Genomic DNA, 25,879 nt, shown 5'->3' with positions numbered 1-25,879 from the left:
TCCTGCTGTTATCTACCCTTTCAAAGAGTGTCATGGTTTTATGATTTTTGTTCACTAGTATTCCACACCATAACATCATGTAATGCACTGAGGGGGGTATGACTTCTGCCGAATGTTCATCCGATGGAGAAGAACTACATTTCCCCAGGAGGCTTTGCGGTCAGCAAGGAGATATAACTCTGTGCAAGGTCACCTGATTCTTCTTCTTCGCTGTCTGCGCTTCGCCGTTTGCGCTTTGCCATCTGCACTTCGCCATCTGCTTTTCTTCAGTCACTCAACTGGACTGCACTTCTCACCTCAGCATTGTGGTGAGGTCTATCTACCATCCCAATAGACTCTCTCTCTCACATTGTATTTTTTGCTAATACTATATTTAGTAAATCATTTGTTCCACCTCAGATCATTGCTCTTGTATTCAAGTATTTTGGGGTCCCCTGTTTCCCCTGTTTCCCGGAGGCGCGGATCCGCAGATCCCTCCACACTGCTGGTCACAGAACCGGGCCGAACCAGCCCGTAAACCGTTGACGTTCATTGGTGGAGAATGCGGGCAACAGTTGCTTTCTAGCTGTTTGGAACAAATCACTCTCTCTGCTCTCAGAGAGCTTCATTGGGAAAGCTTATCTGTTTCACTGCTACTCTCTGAAAATGTGACCTTGAAAACTCCAGGCGGACTGCCAGTATCGTAGGATATTTGTAAACTCTGAGCTTTACTATCTTGCCTCTGTAAAAAAAAAAAAAAAAAAAAAAAGCTTTATCTTGTGAAACTGACTTTTAAGGGGCTGCATGCTACTGCTTCTTCTTTCCTAATGCTCAAAACATAATGGGCATTAATTAAGCTTGCCACCTTGCTCTATGGAGCAATCGGCATATACAATCAGTTGAAAACATGGGTGGAAATATGGACCTGGCACGTTCGTACAATATGGCTTACAATTCTGGAGACAGCTGCTAATTTTGCAGGACTGGGGATTTTTAAGGTTTCCAGTCTCTCCTTTCAAGCTGTTATGCAGTTTTTGAATGATCACCTAGTCGCATTACTAATCTCCCTGAATGTATTGCTCATCGTTTCACTCAGTATTAGTATTTATTATATTTTGAGGATGTCCTCCCCAAAACCAGAGAATACTGAGTGGCAGGGAGTGTGGAGAAGTCTGGGAGAGACTTTAGGCAAATGGAAATCTTCAGTGTCATGGAATTTCACTTCAGAATACCTGAAAGACCCCGAGAGTCTAAACAGCTATTTAAGGCAGGAATGTTGCGGCTTGGGCAGTTCTGAGGAGGCACATATGATTTGGGGCCTGGCTAATGCTTATCGGGCCCTATTCAATACTATCCTGGAGAGAGAGAGAGCTTCTGAAATTGAAAGGGAGAGTCTCAGGGAAACAGTTCAAAACGAGCAAGAGAGTCTCCTGCTCCAGAAAAAAGACCTCCGATCTGAGAGAGATGCCCTCTGAGTTGAGAGAGACTCCCTGCAATCCAAACTCGACAATCTTCCATCTCAACAACACACCCTCCAATCTGAGCTAGATACTCTCATAATCGAACGAGACAGGCTCCAAGCTGAGCTGGAGGATGAGAGCATTGGAACCGACCAACCTGATCAACCACAAGAGGCACCACAATTGATGTCAGTTGCCCCTATAAGAGGACGGAAAACTAAACGAATCTCGACTCAGTTGGAAGAGAAGAAAGAGGAGGAAAGAGGTCCAGAGGAGTGGCTCCGAGGTCCAAGAGAAGTGCCTCTGAGTCCAGGGGAGGCGCCCTCAGTAAGACCACAGTCACCAACGCCTACGAAGGCAACAAGGAGTCCTGACAGAGCAAGAGGTGAGCAAGATATTGTTACCTTTGTGGATCGATCTCTGAAAATGAATGAAATTTGAAGTCTGAGAAAAGACTTCTCACGTCACCCAAATGAGCCTATTGCTACTTGGTTACTTCGATGCTGGGACAATGGGGCCAACAGTGTGTGGCTAGATAGTAGAGAAGCTCGCCAACTGGGTGGCATTGCTAGGGACTCAGCCATTGACAGAGGCATTGGTACATGCCAGAACCAGGCCTTCACCCTCTGTAAGAGGATGTTGTTAGCTGTAAAAGAAAGATACCCCTTCAAAGACGATCTGATGCCCGAGAAGAAGAAATGGGCTGATATGGAAGAAGGCATCCATTATTTGAGAGAATATGCTGTGGTGGAAACACTACATAGCCCCGATTTCATTCCTGATGAGCCAGACCAAGAGCATGATCCTGAGAGGGCCAGGTGTACACCAAATATGTGGCGTACATTCACAAACACTGCACTGGAAAGGTACGCCAGTAGATTTGCAGCAATGTATGGCAGAGGGGAAAGAAGACCCCTTATAAATGAGTTGGTTAATAAACTTCAAGACTTGGAGTTACATTTAAGCCCTCTATGAGCTTGTGTTTCAGCCATTGCAAAAGTAGCTGAAAAGCTGGACAGGATGGAGAACAAACAAGAAGATATCATAGACAAACTATCAATCGTGCCTGATGCTCATGAATCCATGGTGATAACAGATACATCCAATGAGGAACAGAATTCCCAAAACAGCCTACTTGAGGGGCTGATCAACTTGATTTCCTCCCAGCCAGTGTCATCCAACGTCTCAGCTATCAAAAGAAGACGTCCTCCTGCTCGAGCAAGTGACAACAGTAAGACAACGTCACGTTTTGCCTTGTGGCATTACCTACGTGACCATGGAGAAGATATGAAGAAGTGGCATAAGCAACCTACTCCAGCACTTCAAGCACGGGTGTCATGGTTTTATGATTTTTGGTCATCAGTATTCCACACCATAACATCATGTAATGCACTGGGGGTGGGATTTGATATCTGCCGAATGTTCGTCCGTCGGAGAAGAACTACATTTCCCCAGGAGGCTTTGCGGTCAGCAAGGGGATATAACTCCAAGCAAGGTCACCTGAGTTCTCTTCTTCGCCTGCACTTCGCCGCCTGCGCTTCGCCATCTGCACTTCACTGTCTGTACTTCAGTCACTCAACTGGACTGCACTTCTCACCCCAGCATTGTGGTGAGGTCTATACAATTCAAACAGACTCTCTCTCTCTCTCTCACTGTATTTTACTAATACTATATTTAGTAAAATCATTTGTTCCACCTCAGATCAGTGCTGTTGTTTTCAAGAATTTTGGGGTCCCCTGCTTCCCCTTTCCCAGAGGCGCGGATCCGCAGATTCCTCCGCCCTGCTGGTCACGGAACTGGGCCGTACCAGCCCATAAACCGTTGACACACGGGTAAAAGAATTACAAGACAAATCAACCACCAAAGTGAACTTCTCCAAAAAGGTGATTGCTCCAGTTGCTGCAGACAACAGAGGTAACAAATAGAGGGGCCCTGCCCCCAGCCAGGGGGGGGAAAGGGATAATAGAGTTTATTGGACTGTGTGGATTAGATGGCCTGGCACATCAGAATCATGGAAATATAAGGCCCTGGTGGATACTGATGCACAGTGCACTCTAATGCCCTCAAGTCACCAAGGGATAAACTCTATTTATATTCATGGGGTGACTGGGGGTTCCCAAGAGCTGACTATGTTGGAGGCTGTATGGGAACTGCTGAGTCACGGCCTGAACCTCTGATTGATCACCTGAGGTGAGCCATGAGTCAGCCAGAGGAGCACAGGTGAAGGCAATTCACCTGTGCTGCCAGAAGGGGGGGAGCCTGGCTCCACCCCTCCTAGACCTATTTAAGAGCTGGCTACCACTGGAGAAGGCTCTCTTCTGGAGATTGTCTCTTCTGGTGTTTTGTAGGTGAGCTTAGCATAAGGATAAGCCTTTCATGTATTCTCTTTTGTTATCCTTGTCCGCTTTGCCTATCTCTCTTGATTATATTGTGATTGTAACTTCTAAATATCCATTGATTATACACTTGGCGAGCCAGGCAGGCCAAATATACTAAAATTAACATCCTGTCTTTTCTTTGGAATTTCTATAAATGGGTCAAGGGGGAGAACAATACTACTCTAGAGAAAATGATTCCAGGGCAGATTCCAGGATTTGAGGGATCTTCGTATTATGAGTTAGCCGTTATCATTGAAAAATGGGGTACCTTACGTGTTATGGGTAATATCTCCCCATATCACATGGCGGACTATTTTCAAGGACTTAGCAGGGATGTCCTCACTACTAAGGAAAGACAACTGGCTGCCTCCATGGTGGCATGGCCATTATTAAGTGCCTTAAATCATGCAGATATGAGAAATAATGCTTTAGAAACTGAAAATCAGCTTTTGAAAGACCGCATTGAAAAGCTGGAGCATGAACTTGGCGTTTTAACAGGGAAGAAGCCAATTCTACTTCTTCCCGTAGGCCAAATTCGTAACATTTCAATAAATGATGACCAGACTCCTGAGTCAACAGACTTTGTTGATCAGGAAAACATGAAATCCAAATCAGACCTTGAATGTCCAATTCTGACCGATCCACTGGAAGTCTGTCTTGTCATAACCCAGAGAACAAAAAAAGTACAGGACAGACCAGCAGGGGTGCCGCCTGATCAGTGGCCCCCTGCCCAGACTCATTTACACGTAACAGCTCGGTCATACACAGCAACAGAATTGATGGACTTAGTACAGCGATTTCGGCAGAAGCCTAGAGAAAGTGTGCTGGCTTGGTAATTGAGACTATGGGATTCTGGGGCAGAAAGTGTCTTGGTGAATGGCCCAGAAATAGCCAAGCTGGCCACCATGACTGTCCATCCTGCTCTCAGACAGAGGTTATACGTGGGTAATCAATATCGTGATGAAAACCATTCTATACTAGAATGGTTAATGGCGGCCTGCCGTATGGTATGGCCGAATAAATCAGACATACCTTTACATACAGGCATGTGGTCCTCTATGGAGGACCTTCAAAATTATATCCGCGAACTGGGTGTAAGAGAGGCTATCTATGAAGACATATTTGATGGCCCTGATATGGTTAAATTTTCAGCAGGGATGAGAGATTTAATTTCACAGCAAGCTCCCTCCCATCTGTACGGCACCCTAGTCTCCATATTAAATCCCCTTGTAGCATCAGAAGCCGTAGTCCAGCAGGCTGCCCAGTTAGTTGCCCTCTTGGGAGAAACAGAACGCCTGCGGACTAGGCACAATATTCAGTTTTTGGAGGAAGCAGAGGTCCTGCCGGTAAATAAAACCAAAATGCTGGCTACTCGAGCTCCTCCATCGGGACCCATAAGGGTATCCCGAAAACAAATGTTTAATGATTTAATTTGGGCTGGGGTCCAATTTGCTAAGATCGACCGCCAGCCCAACCATGTCCTTCTCCAGCTCTGGAGACAACTAAAGGACAATCAAAAATTCCAGAGCTACCCTAAGAAATCAAGGGTACGAGCTATAGAGAGGGTTCCAACAACAACATGGAACCTAGAAGATTTTATTGTTCCAAATAGGAAAAAAACGCCACCTCAGGTGTCTCGGGCCACAATGCCTGAGCCATCGGAAGCAAAAGATTTTGCCATAGCACAATTCATGGAGTGACAAGGGATGTTAGTCCCCGTAGGGCCTCCAGACGGGACCGGAGGCCCTATGTAGAATTAACGATTTATTGGTCCCAAAAAAATATTCAGAGAGTGATGGCATTGGTAGACACAGGAGCAGAAACATCAATTATCTATGGAGATCCGAAGAAATTTGATGGGGACAGAGTGATGATTGGTGGTTTTGGGGGACAGACTATTCCTGTCACCCAAACATGGCTAAAATTAGGGGTTGGGCGTCTCCCACCCCGGGAGTACAAGGTGTCTATTGCCCCAGTCCAAGAGTACATCCTGGGCATAGATATTCAATGGGGTCTGGCTCTCCATTCAACTGTGGGAGAGTTCAGACTTCGACAGAGATGTATTAGTATCCGGGCGGTGCAGGCAATATTAAGAGGCCATGCGAAACATGGGCCTGTTTGCCTGCTGAAACCGCACTGGATTATTAACATTAGACAGTATAGACTCCCGGGTGGGCAAGATGAAATATTGAGAACGGTGCAGGAATTCGAAAAAGTGGGCATTATAAGACCTGCACACAGCCCATATAACTCCCCCATATGGCCAGTGCGAAAGTCGGATGGCACATGGAGAATGACAGTAGATTACAGAGAATTAAATAAGGTCACGCCGCCTATTCATGCAGCCGTACCCAATATTGCCCTCCTAATGGACACATTGAGTAGGGAGATAAAAACTTATCATTGTGTCCTAGATCTAGCAAATGCATTCTTCAGTATCCCAATTGCTGAGGAATCACAAGATCAGTTTGCGTTTACGTGGGGAGGCAGGCAGAGGACCTTTCAGGTCCTGCCACAGGGGTACGTGCATTCACCAACGTATTGTCACAATCTAGTGGCGCATGACCTGGCTGATTGGAGAAAACCTGGTGATGTTAACCTATATTGTTATATTGATGATCTCCTGTTGACATCCGACTCACTGGAGGCAGTAGGGCAGGCAGCAGATTCATTAACTGCCTATTTACAACAGAGGGGATGGGCTATAAATCCCCAAAAGGTGCAAGGTCCAGGCCTGTCTGTAAAATTCCTGGGGGTGGTTTGGTCAGGAAAGACCAAAGTGCTATCCAGTGCTGTTATAGATAAGGTTCAGGCGTTCCCAGTCCCTACAACATCAAAGCAGCTGCAAGAGTTTCTAGGTATATTGGGTTATTGGCGTTCCTTTATACCTCACCTAGCGCAGCTGCTGAGGCCACTATACAGACTCACAAAAAAGGGGCAGCTATGGGACTGGGGGAAAACCGAACAGGATGCTTTCCAACAAGCAAAACTGGCAGTTAAACAAGCTCAGGCATTGGGTGTATTCGATCCTACCCTCCCAGCCGAGTTGGACGTTCATGTTACTCAAGACGGCTTCAGTTGCGGCCTGTGGCAACGCCAGAGTTCTGTTCGGACCCCCATTGGTTTCTGGTCTCAGGTTTGGCATGGAGCAGAAGGAAGATACAGTATGATTGAAAAACAGTTATTGGCTGCCTATTTGGCATTACAGACAGTAGAGCCAATAACTCAAACAGCTGAAGTTATAGTCAAGACCACTCTGCCAATTCAGGGGTGGGTGAAAGATCTGACCCACCTTCCTAAGACAGGGGTGGCCCGAGCACAAACAGTGGCACGATGGGTCGCCTATCTCAGCCAAAGGAGCAGTCTGTTTTCATCACCCTTGAAAGAAGAACTCCAGAAGATCCTAGGCCCAGTTACGTATCACAGTGATGCACCAAAAAAAATACTGGTCGCTCCACCAGAGAAGAGTCCCGTTCAGGAGGGAAAATATCCTATCCCTGAAGATGCCTGGTACACAGATGGGTCCAGCAAGGGCAACCCAAGCAAGTGGAGAGCAATAGCATACCATCCTTCCACCGAGACAATCTGGTTCGATGAGGGAGATGGTCAGAGCAGCCAATGGGCAGAACTGCGAGCCGTGTGGATGGTTATAACCAAGGAACCCGGTGATGGTATCCTGAACATCTGCACAGATAGTTGGGCTGTGTACCAGGGGCTCACTCTTTGGATTGCACAGTGGGCCACCCAGGAATGGACTATCCACGCCTGACCGATCTGGGGCAAAGACATGTGGTTAGATATATGGAATACGGTCAAACACAGGACTGTACGTGTCTACCATGTTTCTGGTCATCAGCCCCTACAGTCACCGGGAAACGATGAAGCCGACACACTGGCCCGAGTTCGATGGATTGAGAATTCACCATCTGAGAACATCGCCCGCTGGTTACATCAGAATCTACGGCATGCTGGACAAAAGACAATGTGGGCAGCTGCTAAAGGATGGGGACTGCCCATACAACTATCTGATATCGTCCAGGCATGCCAGGATTGGGACGCTGGCTCCAAGATGAGACCGAGATCGTTGCCTGAAACAACAGCCCATCTTGCTAGGGGACACAGTCCACTCCAGCGATGGCAGGTCGATTACATCGGGCCCCTTCCTCGCTTTGAAGGTGCAAGATACGCCCTGACCTGTGTCGACACTGCAAGTGGGCTACTGCATGCCTATCCAGTACCGAAAGCAAACCAGGCATCTACCATCAAGGCACTCACTAAACTGATGTCTGCCTACGGGACACCTCAAGTCATCAAGAGCGACCAAGGGGCTCATTTTCCTGGTGCAACGATACAGTGCAGGGCAGAAGAAAATAACATTGAATGGCGATTCCACCTACCATATGATCCAATGGGGGCAGGCCTCATTGAACGTTATAACGGTATTCTTAAGGCTGCCCTGAAGACGGACTCCCAGTCCTTGCAGGGGTGGACAAAAAGACTGTATGAAACCCTGCGGGACCTGAATGAAAGACCTCGAGACGGCAGACCCAGTGCCCTGAGAATGTTGCAGAAGACATGGGCCACCCCGCTTAGGATCCAAATTACAGGCACTGATCATCAGGTAAGACCCCAGATTGGTAACGAAAACAATCTTCTGCTCCGTGCCCCTGAGCATTTAGATCCGGGTACCCATAATATAAAATGGCCCTGGAAGGTGCAGGTAGGACCCAAGTGGTGTGGCCTACTTGCACCTTGGGGGAGACTATGGGAGGTGGGAGGCTCAGTAGTCCCTCCATTAATAGGTACATGGCCTACTGATATTGTGGTCAACACTCTGATCTTTATTGTTAAAGGGACCCCCATCATGTCCCTGTGGCAGATCAGGACACCTCCTTTGGTGCCTGATATCGTTATGCAGCCGCAGACATCTGGCCATAAGGTGTGGTACAGGCAGCCAGGACATGCCCCAGTACAAGCGGAAGTGTTGACACAGGATAGAAATACGGTCTGTGTCTTGTCCTGGAGAGCAGATCTTCCCCTCCTGGTACCTCTGAAACATCTGTATTACTCCCCGTGAGTCTGTGAGCCTTCAGGACCACCGGAAGGAACAAAATGCCATCAAGAGTTCCAGTGTTGCTGTCAGATCACGTACAACACCCGGTGATGGTCTGCATGGCACCCTATTGTGACTGGCCCAGGGGCTCCATGTATACTTGGTATTGATTACCTCAGAAGGGGATATTTGAAGGATCCCAAAGGGTATCAATGGGCCTTTGGAATAGCTGCTGTAGACACAGAAGGTGTTAAGCAGTTGTCTGTTTTGCCTGGCCTATCAGAAGATCCGTCTGTTGTGGGGTTGCTATGAGTGGAAGAGCAACAGGTACCGATAGCTACAAAAATGGTGCACAGGCGTCAGTACCGCACCAACAGGGATTCCTTGCTCCCCATTCACAAGTTGATTCGTCAACCAGAGAATCAGGGAGTGATCAGCAAAACTCACTCACGTTTTAGCAGTCCCATATGGCCAGTGCATAAAGCCACTGGAGAATGAAGGCTGACGGTGGACCACCGTGGCCTGAATGAAGTCACACCCTCATTGAGTGCTGCTGTGCCAGCTATGTTAGAACTCCAATACGAACTGGAGTCAAAAGCAGCCAAACGGTATGCCACCACTGACATTGCTAATGCCTTTTTCTCCATTCCTTTGGCCAAAGAATCTAGACCACAGTTTGCTTTCACCTGGAGGGGCATTCAGGATACCTGGAATCATTTGCCCCAGGGGTGGAAACATAGCCCAACCATTTGCCATGGGCTGATCCAAGCTGCACTGGAACAGGGAGGTGCTCCTGAGCACTTACAGTACATTGATGACATCATTGTGTGGGGCGATACAGCAGAAGTCTTTACAAAAGGAGTGCGAATAATCCAAATTCTTCTGAGTGCTGGTTTTGCTATTAAGCGAAGCAAAGTGAAAGGACCTGCCCAGGAAATTCAGTTCCTAGGCATAAAGTGGCAAGATGGCCATCGTCCCATCCCAACAGATGTGGTCAACAAAATCACTGCCATGTCTCCGCCCACTAATAAGGAAGAGACACAATCGTTTCTGGGCATAGTGGGTTTTTGGAGAAGGCATGTTCCAAACTACAGCCTCTTTGTAAGCCTGTTTGGGCTGCTGACTTATGGAAAGATACTGCTACCCGATCAAAAAATATGGTTGTAAAGGTGCGTCGTGTAGATGCTCATTTGCCCAAGAGTAGAGCTACAGAAGATCAGTGAAATAACCATCAGGTAGACCAAGCTGCCAGAATTGAGGTGGCTCAAATAGACCTAGATTGGCAGAACAAGGGTGAGTTATTATTCAAGTATTTTGGGGTCCCATTTCCCCTTTCCCGGAGGCGGCAATCCGCAGATCCCTCCGCCCTGCTGGTCACAGAACCGGGCTGAACCAGCCCGTAAACAGTTGACAAAGAGTTTACTCCCCTCTTGTTTATAGGCTCCCTTTAGTTACTGGAAGGCTGCAACAAGGTCACCCCACAGCTTTCTCTTTTCCAGGATGAGCAAGCCCACCTCCCTCAGCCTATCTTCGTAGGGGAGGTCCTCCAGCACTCTAATCATCTTTGTGGCTCTCCTCTGGACCCTCTCCAACAGTTCCCTGGCTTTCCTGTATTGGGGGGCCCTGACCTGGACACAGTACTCCAGATGGGGCCTCACCAGGGCAGAGTAGAGGGACAATCACCTCCCTGTCCCTGCTGGCCACCCCTCTTCTGATGGAGCCCAGGATACCATTTGCTTTTCAAGCTGCAAGAGCACACTTACTCTAAGAAACAACAAAACCTCAAGAACACTGAGCTTTGCATCCATTTGAGAGATAATAAACAATTCTTGCACATGCTGTCCTACCACATGAACATTACCCAAGGTAACTCCAGAAGGAAACAAGCATCACATTAAACTACACAAAGCAGTTGTCTAAACCAGCAATATACGAGTAATATCTAAACAAGAAACTTGTGGGATGCTCTCATTTCAGATTAATAGGAAATATTCAAAGAATGGGAGAAGCCGTTGCACAGCACTAAGCAAAGATTTACTAATAAAAGCATAAGGCACTAATTCTTGGGATTGCACTGTATACAGAAAATTACAGTATCACTTAAACAATATACTCTTTTTCTTTAAAGAGGTATACATAAATCCTTCAGTAACAGCTAAACAAAGCCTAGGATTAGTCTCTTTTTATTTTCAAGCCAGAATAATGATACTACATGAGGGCCACAGATTTTCTATTACAAAACCTACTTTTGAAGTCTTCCCTTATCTGTTTACCTGTCAGATAGGCTGGAAATTCACAGAATCATAGATACCTTAGAGTTGAAAGGGACCTTTAATGGTCATCTAGTCCAACTCCCCTGCAATGAACAGGGACATGCAGAGCTAGATCAGGTTGCCCAGGGCCTGGTCCAGCCTCACCTTGAAACTCCAGGGATGGGGCATCAACCACATCTCTAGGCAACCTGTTCCAGCACCTCACCACCCTCATTGTAGAAGACTTTTTCCTTATATCTACCCTCTTTAAGCTTGAAGCCATTTCCCCTTGTTCTATCACCACAGACCCTGCTAAAGAGTCTGTCCCCTTCTTTCCTGTAGCTTCCCTTTAGATACTGAAAGGCTGCTATCGGGTCACCTCGGAGCCTTCTCTTCTCCAGGCTGAACAGCCCCAGCTCCTTCAGCATGTCCTCGTAAGAGAGGTGCTCCATCCCTTGAATCATTTTTGTGGCCCTCTTCTGGATGCACTCCAACAGGTCTATGTCTCTCCTGTACTGAGGACTCCACATCTGGACGCAGTACTCCAGGTGAGGCCTCACCAGCGCAGAGTAGAGGGGCAGGATCACTTTCCTTGCCCTGCTGGCCATGCTTCTTTTGATACAGCCCAGGATACAGTTGGCTTTCCGGGCTGTGAGGGCACATTACTGGCTCATGTCCAGCTTGCCAACCACTAGTACCCCCAGGTCTTTTTCAGCAGGGCTGTGCTCAATCCTTTCATCCTCCAGCTTGTATTGGTAGTGAGGATTGCCTCGACCCAGGTGCAAGATCTTGCACTTGGATTTGTTGAACCTCATGAGGTTCGCCTGGGCCTACTGCTCAAGCCTGTCTAGGTCCCTCTGGATGGCATCCTGTCCCTCTACAGCTTGGTGTCATCAGCAAGCTTGCAGAGGATGGACTCGACCCCACTGCCAATATCACTGATGAAGATATTAAAGATTATTGGTCTCAGCACTGACCCCCTGAGGGACACCGCTCACCACTGATCTCCATCCAGACACTGAGCCACTGACCACCACTCTCTGGACTCAATCCTGCAGCCAGTTCTTCGTCCATTGAACAGTCCACGCATCAAATCCATATCTTTCCAATTTGGAGAGAAGGATGTTGTGGGGTACCGTGTCAAAGGCCTTACTGAAGTCCACATAGATGACATCAGTGGCTCTTCCCTTGTCCACTGATGCAGTGACACCATCATATAAGGCCACTAGGTCGGTCAAGCAGGATTTGCCCTTGGTGAAGCCATGCTGGTTCTCTTGTATCACCTCCCTGTCTTCCACGTGCCTTAGTATATCTTCCAGGAGGATCTGCTCCATGATCTTTCCCAGCAGAGAGGTGAGACTGATAGGATGGTAGTTCCCAGGGTCATCCTTTTTACCCTTTTTAAAAATTAGTGTGATGTTGCCTTTTTTCCAGTCACCTGATTGCCATGACTTTTCAAATATCATTGAGAGTGGCTTGGCTACTACATCAGCTTATTCCTTCAGGACTCTGGGATGCATCTCATTGGGACTCATAGACTTGTGGTTATTCGGGCTCCTCAGGTGGTCATGAACCTGATCTTTGCTTACAGTGGGAGGGATGTTGCTTCCCTAATCCCGTCCTACCAAACCAAATATTTGAGGGCTGTGCTATCTTTCAATAGCAGCAAGTCTAGGAGAAGTTATTTCAGGACTCAAAGATGATCTTCTTATACCCAAAGTGAATGCTATCTAGTATTTGTTGAAGAATGGTAAAATCCTAAATGCCAACAAAGAGGCTAAATCGTTAAGAACAAAAAAAAATATTCTTCATCTGCAATAATTCAAAAGAGATTGACTGAGTGAAATAGAGACAAAACTTATAACTGCTCAGGTCAGTGAAAAAAATTATCAGTGGTATCCATGAAGTTTAGATTTAACCTGTTTGTTCATATTTAACTTGGCACCATATAATCTATTCAGTGTAACACATATTGTGCGTAGTTTTTACTTTACCACCAATTAGATCTCAGCTCTTTACTTTTCAGTCTTTGTGGAAAAGAAAAACAAGTAAGAGCATTTTAATGAAGTTCAGCAGAGAGAACTGTCTCACTGAACAACTGCTTGGTTTATAACTTTGCTACATACACAACAAAACGAAACTAGTAATACTACATCTGTTTATGACTTCATTATGCATTTCACTGAACATTTTCCCTACACTACTAATCTATCCTAAAGAATTTCAGAACCAGCCATGTGGATGTTTTGAAAAAAAAGTATGACTACACTATTATAATGGAAGTGGTTTAGTAACATAAAAAACTACTGTATTCTCAAATGTGACACTAATTTTCTGACCACACATGCAAACTGTCTTCTGTAATACATTTCATAGATGGTTAAGCATTAAAGTACATATAGCCTTTGTACATGAAGGCCATATGAAAACAACTGTCACTAAAAGTTTTAGAGCATCTCTGTTGGCAAAGCTATTTTCTAGACAACAGACCAGTTTGAAATTCAATCCCCAAAATAAGCCATATTGAGGCAGTAACAAACATTGTTGCTGAGGTGTCCAAATGCACTAAGACAAAGGGAAACACAAACTCTTCTGCATCAAGGTGTACAGACTTCTGAAAAAGGAAATGGAAATGCTTTCTCATGCTCATGTCCTGACAGATAGATGCACTGCAGTTTCTTGACAACAAAATTCAAGTATGAAGTTAAACACGAAGTCTCCTATTACATTTTGTCTTTGTGCAAAGGATACACACGGGCTGAATTACCAGGAATGCTTGTTACCCTGTATTACTTTCTAACTAATCGTTCATTCCCTAAATTTTGAAGCTGTTAAGGGCCTAGTTCTAAGCACACTAAAAATGCTTTCTATTCATAAAGTTAACTTCAGCTAAGCTCTTTGCCAGGTCCAAGAAGAGGGATCACAGACAGCGCACAGACCTGTCACTGCAATGGAGCACTGGGAGTCCCTGTCAGGCACAGCTCTACTGCATCTGTGAAGATCACAATGTTCTATTAACCCAAAAGTAGCACAGGATGCTTTTAGGGGCACCCTCGTCCTTACATCTATAGCAAATGTTTTTCCTCTTGTACTAAGAGCCTGTTTCCCACAAACCAAAGTTGTTTTTTGTTAAAAGAAAACTGCAATCTGACAGGTATGGATTGAGCCTAATTCCAAAAGGAAAGCTCAAAAGCGTTTACGTCTTATATGTAATTTAGGATCAGGTGAATGATAGGAGCTATAAAATGATAATAAAGGTCACTGTTCTCCAAGATGATTTTTGCACACATATTGCAACCCAGGTAAAATTATGACTTTGTTTAATAATCATTACATTTACAGGTGTAAAAGTACCATCTACTACAGTGGTATGTTTTCACTACACGTCTCTCACAGCAAGACCTAGAGCTCAAATAATGAAAAGCCTATTGACACAGAAAAATACCCAAGAGAGATTTCAGATCTCAGCAATTTAAGTCAGAAATCTAGCAAATCTAAAAATACTATGCGGTACCTCTCTGGGTCACAAGGTACTCTATGACTTTATAAAACATAAAAAGAATATACTCTGGGGGATTTGGTGAGGGTATTTTGGGAGTGGAAGGGCTGACCTGTCCTGAAACTCAATGAAAGAAAGTTTTCTTCCACTGGCTTTAAGTCTTAATTGCTCAGCAAAGTGTAAATATAGTAAATAAATAGGCATAGAGCTATGAAAGCTAGAAGTTTGACTAGCTAATACATTGGTGAAATTATTTTTGGAGTGTCTATTAAAAGTTTACTACATAATAATTATGGGAAGAATATGCCTTTCCCAGACTTCCTTTGTGTAATATGCTTCCTAGCAATATGTGGGAGAAGTGCCAGTTCTCATGGTGACAGAATCTTTCACCATAATCAAGCCAGGTTGAACAGTGACCATTATTTGTAAAAACTGATGCAAAAGGCAAAATGTAATGTAACCCAGTAAAAATTGGCAAGCAAAAACATTTAATTTTATGTGATTTTATTTTTGATTGCTATATGATGATGATGATGGTTCTGTGGTATAGTATTCTGCAAGAGTAGGTCACGCAAAATCCTGTCCATGGCACTTGAGCTAATAAAACAACAAAAGACTCACCAGACAAGAAACTTGAAGAATTCATCTTTCTTTCAGTAATAAAATCATAAGAAGGTCCCTATAATTTGATGTTTCCAATTTTTTTAGCATGGATATGTCAGAAAATAAAAAATATAGAATTTATAGATCCTATGACATAGGAAAATGGTAACAACTTTGTCTAAAATACTTCAAATTTAGATTTGGAAACAGCTCGAGCACCTAAATAAGTTCATATTTATAATCAAAAAATAGGTGACCAGTTGTAATCTGCAAGAATTTGCAATAAGGCTAAGCAGGTTTGTCATGCACTGAAATGGAGAGCTGAAAGCACAGCATAAGTGCAATAGTGAATAGGGCCTTACTGTAACACAGGTAAGAGGTAGTCATGTTATTTCAAAGGCAGCTTCAGAGCTATGGTCTTAATGTATTAAAGCAAAGCTGGCCATTTATCTTAAGAATGTATTTATTAGATTATCACCATCCATTGGGATTTAACAGCACTGGGAGGAATTCATATAAGCTTACAAAGGAAAAGATCTTAAAATTCCAGAACTCAAAGGTAGTTCTTCCTCCAATTAACCATTTCTATGATTTGTTGGTATGCAAAAGTGCATTGAAACCTCAGAAAAAAAATTTAAAATTTGCCTTTGCCCAAATCTTGTTAATATACTGCAATCTTCAAATTTAAACAGAGCTGCAGTTCTGTTTTTTCTCAAGTGTCACTCATCTAACTTAGCATGACAGTTGAGAAATGATATCAGATGTGTTACAGTTCAGTTTAAAAAACATCCTCTACCTGGTATCTCTGCAGTGATGGTCTTGCTTCTCCCTGAAATCTCTTCATCATCAGATGAATTCGTGCTTGAGTCACACATCAGGTCACTATCACTGGTACTGCTGTCCTGCAGCAGCTTGTACTTCTTGCGAGCAGCTGCCTCTCGTTTCTGCCTTAACAGACGGATTATTTCTCTGTGTTTTTTACTTCGGTGACCTTTTACCTTGGTAACTCGATCATTATGGTTATCACTAGACTGTCGGTTTTTCTTGGCGGTCATTGTTGAAGTCTCACTTTCAGACCTGGATCGCCTGCATTTCCTCCTAACTGCAGCCCTAGAGATCCCAGAAGGGTCCCCCTCTACAGCAGCTTCAGCTTGACGGGGCTCATTCTCTTCTGCGGAAGACAATGTGTCTGAGTCAGCCAAACGCCCACTGGGAGAAGAAAGCATGCAAGGATTAGAAGAGTCACTCTCATAAACTTGACCATCCGTTGCCTTATCACTCTCTGTAGATGCTAGCTGAGATTCTGAAGAGTCTCGTCTCAGTTCCATCAGTAAGCAAGGCATCAATGACAGCACTGCAGAGTCTGATGCATTGTGCATGTCATCTTTCTGAGTATGTGTCTTTAGTTCTACAGGACCATCTTCAGCAGGAACTTGCTTCTCAGAAGCCTTTGGTGTAACTTCTGAATTCACAAGTGCTTCTGATTTTCTGACTGCCTCCATCTTCATTTCAGAACACCAAGGTCCTCCTGGTCTCAAAGTATAGAGCACATGGTCTGAAAGATTGGGTAAGCTAGATATGGTTTTCAGTAATACAGCAGCCTGCACAAGAACAGAACAGTAAGAATAATTTACCCAAGTAACTCACTCAGTCCAAATCTTTATTACCTGTATTACCTAATCAACTTGTTGCTTTCGGTCAGTATGGCTCAGTACCATATTGCTTTTTTGTTTACTTTTTCCTAGTGAGCTTATTCTGTTACACCAATCTATTCCTCCTTTTTTAAACACATATGAAAGACAGCATTGGAATCACATTAAATGTTGGAATATAAGGGACCTAAGAGAGCTGGTCAACATCTAAACACCACTTATTCCAAGCTCAAGATCAGTGCTTCCCTAAGAGTACAACATCAGGGAAAGGCAGCAGGAGGCCTGCGTGGACAAGCAAGGTCCTCATGGATAAACTCAAAGGTGAGAAGAAATTCCATAAAACGTGGAAAAAAGGCCTGTCTACTTGGAAAGAATATAGGAATGTTGTCAAGTCCTGCAGGTATACAACGAGGAAAGCCAAGGCTCACTTGGAATTAAATCTGGCAAAGGAGACCAAGGATAACAAGAAAGGCTTTTTTAAGTGTGTCAGTAGTAAAAGAAAGACTAGGGAAAATGTGGGTCCGCTACTGAATGAAGTAGGTACTCTGGAAACAGGGGATGCTGAGAAGAGAGCATCTAGCCAAAAATCAGTGCACAGAAATCCCTAGGCCCCAATGGAATGCTCCCATGTGTGCTGAGGGAGATGGCAGAAATAATTGCTGAATCGCTTTCTATGATCTTTGAAAGATCTTGGAAAATGGGAGAGGTGTCTGAAGACTGGAGGATAGACGATGTCACACCAGTCTTCAAAAAGTGCTAGGAGGATCCAGGCAACTACAAGCCAGTCAACCTCATCTCTGTTGCTGGAAAGGTGATGGAGCAACTTGTTTTAGATGCCATCTCCAAGCAGCTGGAAGAGAAGAAGGTAATCAGGAGTAGTCAGCAGGGATTCACCAAGGGGCAATCATGCTTGACCAACCTGGTAGCCTTCTATGATGTCATCACCAGCTTGTTAGACGAAAGGAGAGCAGTGGATGTTGTGTACCTTGACTTCAGCAAGGCATTTAACGTCTCCCACGTCCTTGTGGTGACAGTTAGAAAGCATAGAAGAGTAGACAGTGAGGTGGCTTGAGAACTGACTGACTTGCAGAGCTCAAAGAGAGGGTTGTGATGTATGGTTCAGAGTCTAGTTGGAGGCCTGTAACTGGCCAGGAGTTGGTACTAGCTCTGGTCTTGTTCAACAACTTAATCAGTAACCTGGATGAAAGAATAGAATCCACTCTCAGCAAGTTTGCTGATGATACAAAACTGAGAGGAGTGGCTGACACACCAGAAGGCTGTTCTGCCATTCAGCAAGACCTGAACATACTGGAGAGTTGGGCAGAGAGGAACCTGATGAGGTTTAATAAGAGCAAGCGTGGAGTCTTGCACCTGGGGAGGAATAACTGCATGCATCAGTACAGGTTAGGGACTGATCTGCTGAAGAGGAGCTCTTCAGAGAAGGACCTAGGTGTTCCGGTGGACAACAGGTTGGCCAAGAGCCAGCAGTGTGCCCTTGAGGCCAAGAAGGCCAATGGCATCCTGGAGCGCATTAAAAAAAAAGCATGGCCAGCAAGTCAAGGGAGGTGATCCTCCCCCTCTACTTTGCCCTGGGAGGCCACATTTAGACTACTGGACTCCCCAGTTTAAAAAAAGACTAAGATCTCCTAAAAAGAGTCTAGTGGAGGGCCACAATGATGATTAATGGCCTGGAGCATCTCCTGTAGGAGGAAAGGCTGAGAGACCCAAGACTCTTTAGTCTGGAGAAGAGAAGGCTGAGAGGGGATCTCTTAACTGTTTATAAATACCTAAAGCATGGGGGTCAAGTTGATGAAGGCAAACTCTTTTCAATGGCATGCAGCAATAGAACAAGGGGCAATGGGAACAAATTGGAACACAGGAAGTTTCATACTAACACAAGGAAGAACTTCTTTACTGTGAAAGTGATGGAGCACTGGAACAGGCTGCCCAGAGAGGTTGAAGGTCTCCTTCTCAGGAGATATTTAAGACTCACCTGGATGCCCTCCTGTGCAACCTTCTGTAGGGAACCTGTTTTAGCAGGGAGGTTGGACTTCATCTCTAGAGATCCCCTCCAACCCCTACAATTCAGTGATTCATCTCACTAGATGAATCAAAGCAGATTGTAAAATGATAAAAAAGTATTTCTAAACATTTCCTTTATGAATTTTAAACTAATGCATTTAAGCAACATATGCTAAACTTATTCACCATGAACTCTAACATTTTAATGGAGAATTTTAGTACATAGAATATAGACCAGAATATAGGTCTGTTTCCATATCTATGATAAATCATTTTTCAATTAATCAGGATTTCAAACTTATAAAGACTGTAATGTTTTTATGGTAATTGACAAATTATAATACCAACATGGCATAAGAGAAATCCAATCATTCTGTGTTGAAACTGAGCAATTGCTGAACATTACAGAGCAAGACTATAAAGTGATATCATATTGTCAGGGACGTGGGGTTTACAACGCTTCAGGCATCTTTAGAAGCCCTGGCTATGTGTAACACATTTTTTTCTCAGCAGAGAGAAATGCTGGTGAGCCATGTGTAAAGGCTTATTAGGAATATTTCATACACCATTCAGGTGCTCCTTAAAAGGCTCCCATACACATCCTGGTTGTCTGAGAACCTACAAACTTAACAAGTTTCTCTCTTAAATCTGCCAAGAAAACAGCATCAGAATAGCATGAGCTGCAGGCAACAAACTGTATCCACTCACACCACAATCCTATATTTACTTTATAAATTAATAAATTTTACTGCTTCAACACAAGTATGAAAGACAAGCTATTTATCCTACTGATAACCTGTACACTAAGAAGCACCTAGAGTACCTTTAGAGAATTTTTTTTATTTTTTTAAAGCAACACAATATTTGTAATTTTAATCTTAAGTTTTCACACACTGCCTTCAACCCAAATTTTATTTAGAATTCAAAGCTGAATAAAGTGAAGAAAGATCTTTCAATTACCACATTCACTTGCAGATGAATTCTATGAAACAAATTGTTCATGGTTTATAAGAAGAGTAGACAAAATTATGGCACATCAAAAAAAAGCATAGACATAAGGAAAAGTGACATTAAGCTCTAGTCTATGGTTTGAAAAATACATTTTTGTGGAAAAGGGCAATTAGAACTTGTGAAGCAGCTTGAGATTGACTTGCAGAAATCAAACTATAACCACAAAGTAGTTATAAAAACAGGTATGTTTATCAACGCTGCGCACACACACTGGGTGCAAATGGGGTAACCCCTTCTAGCTTGCACACCATGAGGTAGAGGTTAAGAATATTTAGAGAGACAAGTCATACATATGCCACAAATAAGTGGGATATTACAATTACTTCTGAGAGATTATTATCATATTCTCCACCCCCAGCCCAGCCACTTTTATGTGTACTGAATAGTGGTGGTGGTCTTCGGGGGTCATAGGATGAAGGCTCAAAGTCTTCCTCTTGTTGTCCTTTTTCACCTTTGGTCTGAGTTAAGCCTAATCTCTGACTGTAGTTTATCTGTTACATTCTTTTGAAGAACGCGTATCCTGGCTGGATGCAGTCCTCTCAGCCTTATCTTTCCTAGCTTTTACAACCCTGTTTTGCAAATCATGTCTCCCCTTACATTCCTTAAGCAGTTCAGCAAGGTTTGAGCAACTGCTTCCCTTTTTAAACAATTTTAAAGAAATATGTTCTACATCAATTACATCAATTCCCCCCTTTTCTATAACCTAGCAATCTTCTTGTTGCTAGATGATACCATTCTCTCCTAAGGATTTATAAAAATACACCCCGCTTTCCATCTTCTGGTGTATCTTACGCTGTTTTCACATCTCATAACTTTTACCTGGTTGTTTAGACATACACAAAAAGCAATGTAACATAATGCATACAAATATTCCAAGAAAAAGTAGGACAACACAAACTGTAAAGAGTTGCTTTTGCCAGGCAAAATTCAGTTACCAACTGGTTAATCTGTTCCACAGTTCTGTAAATCCGAATGAAGTATCATCCAAAGTAATTGCTGGAGAGGAGCTCTGCAGAGAGGGACCTGGGCGTCCTGGTGGATGACAGGTTGGCCATGAGCCAGCAGTGTGCCCTTGTGGTAAAAAAGGCCAATGGCATTCTGGGGTGCATTAAAAAGAGCGTGTCCAGCAGGTCAAGGGAGGTGATCCTCCCCCTCTACTCTGCCCTGGTAAGGCCTCATCTGGAGTACTGTGTCCAGTTCCGGGCTCCCCAGTACAAAAAAGACAGGGATCTCTCGGAAAGAGTTCAGCAGAGGGCCGCAAAGATGGTGAAGGGCCTGGAGCATCTCTCCTATGAAGAAAGGCTAAGTGAACTGGGTCTGTTTAGCCTTGAGAAAAGACGACTAAGAGGGGACCTGATCCAGGTTTATAAATATCTGAGGTGTGGGGGCCATAGTGGTGAGGCCAGCCTCTTTTCAGTGGTGAGTGGAGACAGGACAAGGGGAAACAGACATAAGCTGCAGCATAGGAAGTTTCGCACGAATGTGCGCAAGAACTTCTTTACGGTTAGGGTGACGGAGCACTGGAACAGGCTGCCCAGGGGGGTTGTGGAGTCTCCTTCTCTGGAGATATTCAAGTCTTGCCTGGATGCCTACCTGTGCAACCTGGTTTAGGGAACCTGCTTCGGCAAGGAGGGGTTGGTCTCAATGATCTCTAGAGGTCCCTTCCAACCCCTACAATTCTGTGATTCTGTAACTTGTTGAATCACCTCAATTTGTTCCCATAATTTATGCACATCTGTTTCTATTCTTTGAGTTTTATCAATATATGCACAACAGCTTTGATTAATTATAGTGCACACCACTCCTTTGGCAGTCAGGAGATCAAGAGCCATTCTATTCTGCAATACTACTTGACTAAGAGAAGGCACCTCTGTCTACAATCCAAGTATAGCATCCATAGTTGAGTTTTTGATACTCTCTAATGTAGCTGATACATTGATAATTGCCTTTTCTAATTCACTTACTCCTAGACTAGGAATCAACCATCTAATAAAACTACGGAACCCAGAGGATCTGTCTATAAGGGGGTTATTTCCCCGCTTCACCCTTTTCCAAGAGGTTCTCAGTATCCCTGGAGGGGGAGCTGTTCCACTGAAGAAAGAAATATGGGGCACTAAGTATCCTCCTACACAATGTCCCTTCCAGGTCTTAGGAAGGGTCTTCCTTGCTTGTCCATCACCGCAGAGCCACCACAGCCCTGGTACCATAGAGCATTTTTCTGGTCCCTTATAAAACCTGGTGTTAGAACAAGGACCAGTAGTACCAGTTCTTGAGGCCTCAAGGTCACAGAACTGGACTCCATCTTGAGGAGAGATATTAAATTCCCCTACACCTGTTGGCGTGCCCTTACTACCATTCCTATTGAATATCATGACTTGAGGCCTGTCCATAGTTGTACACTGAATTTAAATCCTTTTTCTTATTCTCGCAATTTTATTTACACACCCACATCTACAGCCTGCTCCACCCTATAGTGTCCAATTGGTAGAGGGAATCCCATACTGAGGGAATTCCATTCCTCCATCTCTTGGTAAGGCTGTACATATCTAATAATCAGTGAGGATGAGGCTAGCCACTATTCCTTTAGTGATATTTAAATAGGTATTTTCATGCCAGGCTAAAGCAAGTCTTATATAATACATGCAACCTATAAAAGATATTCTAAACATACTGTCTTTTAATCCCTAGCTTCAGTGGACCAGTCTCCTTAGTAGCCCACTGGGGCTGAAGTGTCTTCCTAACTTGCGTGTAGTGGATCCAAGACACTTGCTCTTCCACCTTGATCACTATATACATGATGTTCTGGAACCCCAAATCCTAGAATTATCTCTTATAACAATACTTTAGATACTTCCTGCACTTAGTTGATCCTGTAAGGGAAAAGCCTCTGGCCAACCTCAAAAAAGTGTCAGTTAATACCAACATATACTATACCCCCCTTTTCTTGGGAGTTCAGAGAAATCAATTTGCCATTGTTGCCCATGATAGATTCCCTTCCCTATTTGTCCCACGGGACCTGCTCTAAGATTATTCTGTAAACAAATCTCACATTGCTGTGTTACCTGTTTAATGGCAGTGTATAAATTCCAAGCCACAAACTATTAGCTCAAGTATTTATATAGGGCCTCAATTCAACAGTGAGATTTCCTTTGCTCAGCCATGATTATAGTCCATAATAGGGAGATGGGAACTATTATTTCGTTTTGAACCCAAATCTACCCTCCCTCTCCCATCTTCCCTCCTAAGTCCTCTATAATTTTTTGGTCCTCTCTTGAATATCTTGGTTTACCTTCAATTTGAAACTGGAACCAAAGCCCGCACCTCTATGTCCTCCATTTTTGCTACTTTTTGCTTCTTGGTCAGCTAATGCATTACCCACTTTTTCAGCTGTTTCTCCCTTCCGAGAGGCTTTACAATACACGATAGCCATCCTCTCAGGTAGTTGTACTGCTTCTAGTGCAACTGCTACTGTTCTTCCCAATTTCTTACTTTCTTGGGAGACATAAACAAGTTCAACAGACTTGGAGGAAAAAAAAAAAACAATAAGATTGTAAATACTCATGCCAGACAGAACCTTTTGACGTAACCACAAGATGTCTAACCTGTACACCGAGCACGGGTGTGAGCAGATACTAGAAAAGTATATAGCAACTACTGAATTGTGGCCTAAACCACCTGATTGACCACCTGAGGCGAGCAATGAGCCAGCCCTGAAAGCACAGGTGAAGGCAATTCTCCTGTGCTGCTGGAACAGGTGGAGCCTGGCTCGACCTTTCCCAGACCCCATTTAAGAGCTATGAATAATAAGGAATCTCTTCGGGAGATTGCTCTTTTTGTAGTTTTTTTGGTAAACTGAGGACAAGGGTAAGCTTTCTATCAATTCTTCTGTAGCATGATAGCCTGTTTAGTCTGATGTTCCTGTATATTTCTTAATGATAATATCTGTATATTCACTGATTATACACTTGGTAAGCTAGCAGGCAGAATATACTATAATATACATTATGTCTTTTCTGTGGAATTTGTATAAATGGGTCAGGGGGTGTATAATCAATAGATATCAAGATGTTATAATCACAATATAATCAAGAGAATTAGGCAAAGTAGACAATGATCACAAAAAGAGAATAGGTGGAAGAACTTACCCTTCAGCTGAGCTCACCACAAAACACCAAGAGAGATGAACGCCAGAAGAGATCCTTCCCCTCTGGTAGCCAGCTCTTAAATAGGTCTAGGAGGGGTCAAGCCTGGCTCCCCCCCTTCCGGCAGCACAGGTGAATTGCCTTCACCTGTGCTCCTCTGGCTGACTCATGGCTCGCCTCAGGTGATCAATCAGAGGTTCAGGCCGTGACTCAGCAGTTCCCATACAGGGGGGAAAATATTACCACACTAGGGAAAATGATTCTAGGACAGATCCTTGGATTTGTGGGGTCTCCTTGTTATGAACTAGCAGTTTTCATTGAAAAATAAGGGCCCCCACGCATTACGGGGAGTACTTACACTTATCACATGGCAGACAAATTTCAGGGACTTAACAAACGTATACTAAGCATGAAAGAATAACAACTAGTTGCCTCTATAGTGGCATGGCCACTATTAAATGCAATAAATCACACTGAAGTAAGGAATAATACTTCAGAAAATAAAAACCAACCTTTGAGAGACAGTATCTAAAAGTTAGATCAAGAACTTGGTATATTAACAGGGAAGAAACCAATTCTGAATCTTCTAATAGGTCAAGTTCACAACACTTCAATAGACAATGACCAGATTCCTGAAACAATAGACTTAGTTGATCAGGAAAATAAAAAATCTAAGATCTCAAAGCTCTGATTGTGACAGTTCTGCTAAAGGTCTGTCCTGCTATAACTCAGAGAACAAAGAAAATACAGGGTAGATGGGCAGGGGTGCTGCCTTATCAGTGGCCCTCTGCCCAGATGCATTTGCACGTAACAGCCTGGCCAGACAGGGCAATCCAATATTGTCTCCCTAATGGATACATTAAGTAGGGAGTTTGTGTCCTAGATTTAGCAAATGCGTTCTTCAGTATGATAATTGCTGAAGAACTGGGAGATCAGTTTGCATTTACACGGGGAGGCAGGCAGTGGACCTTCCAGGTCCTGCCACAGGGGTATGTGCATTCACCAACATATTCTCATGAGCTAGTGGCGTGTGACATGGCTAATTGGGAAAAGCATGATGTTAATTTATTATATTGATGATTTCCTGTTGATATCTGACTCACTGGAGACAGTAGGACAGGCTGCAAATTCATTAACTGCCTATTTGCAACAGAGAGGATGGGCTATAAATTCTCAAAAGGTGCAAGGTCTGGGCCTGTCCGTAAAATTCCTGGGGGTGGTTTGGTCAGGAAAGACCAAAGTACTTCCCAGTGCTGTCATAGGTAAGGTTCAGGTGTTCCCTGTCCCTATGACACCGAAGCAGCTGCAAGAGTTTCTAGGTATATTAGGTTGCTGGTGTTCCTTTATACCTCGCCTAGCACAGCTGCTAAGGCCACTACACAGACTCACAAAAAAGGGACAGCTATGGGACTGGGGGAAAACCAAACAAGACACTTTCTAACAGGCAAAGTGGCAGTTAAACAAGCCCATAAATTGAATATATTTGATCATACCCTCCAAACTGGGTTGGACATTCACGTTACTCAAGACGGCTTCTGTTGGGGCCTGTGGCAATGCCAGAGCTCTGTTCGGACCCCCATTGTTTTCTGGTCTCAGGTCTGGCGTGGTGCAGAAGAAAGATACAGTATGATTGAAAAACAGTTATTGGCTGCCTATTTGGCATTACAGGCAGTAGAGCCAATAACTCAAACAGCTGCAGTTATAGTCAAGACCACTCTGCCGATTCAGGGGTGGGTGAAAGATCTGACCCACCTTCCTAAGACAGGGGTGGCCCAAGCACAAACAGTGGCACGATGGGTTGCCTACCTCAGCCAAAGGAGCAGTCTGT

At 44.1% G+C, this 25,879-nt stretch overlaps 1 protein-coding gene across 1 annotated transcript; it reads right to left on the bottom strand.

Annotated features, from left to right (window-relative positions):
- Positions 1-654: 654 nt before the first annotated feature.
- Positions 655-16,744, bottom strand: LOC122156526 (uncharacterized protein C18orf25 homolog). Its single transcript, XM_042811299.1, has 2 exons — positions 16,021-16,744; positions 655-721 (listed from the first exon to the last, which is right to left on the bottom strand). Exons 1-2 carry the CDS (start codon positions 16,730-16,732, stop codon positions 711-713), a joined length of 723 nt encoding a protein of 240 aa, XP_042667233.1. The 5' UTR covers positions 16,733-16,744; the 3' UTR covers positions 655-710.
- Positions 16,745-25,879: the final 9,135 nt, after the last annotated feature.

Source organism: Centrocercus urophasianus, unplaced genomic scaffold (assembly GCF_019232065.1).
Source record: "Centrocercus urophasianus isolate 14NV4802_14NV808 unplaced genomic scaffold, USGS_Curo_1.0 seq_1267, whole genome shotgun sequence".
Classification (NCBI taxonomy): domain Eukaryota; kingdom Metazoa; phylum Chordata; class Aves; order Galliformes; family Phasianidae; genus Centrocercus; species Centrocercus urophasianus.
This window is presented reverse-complemented; position numbering and strand designations above follow the sequence as displayed.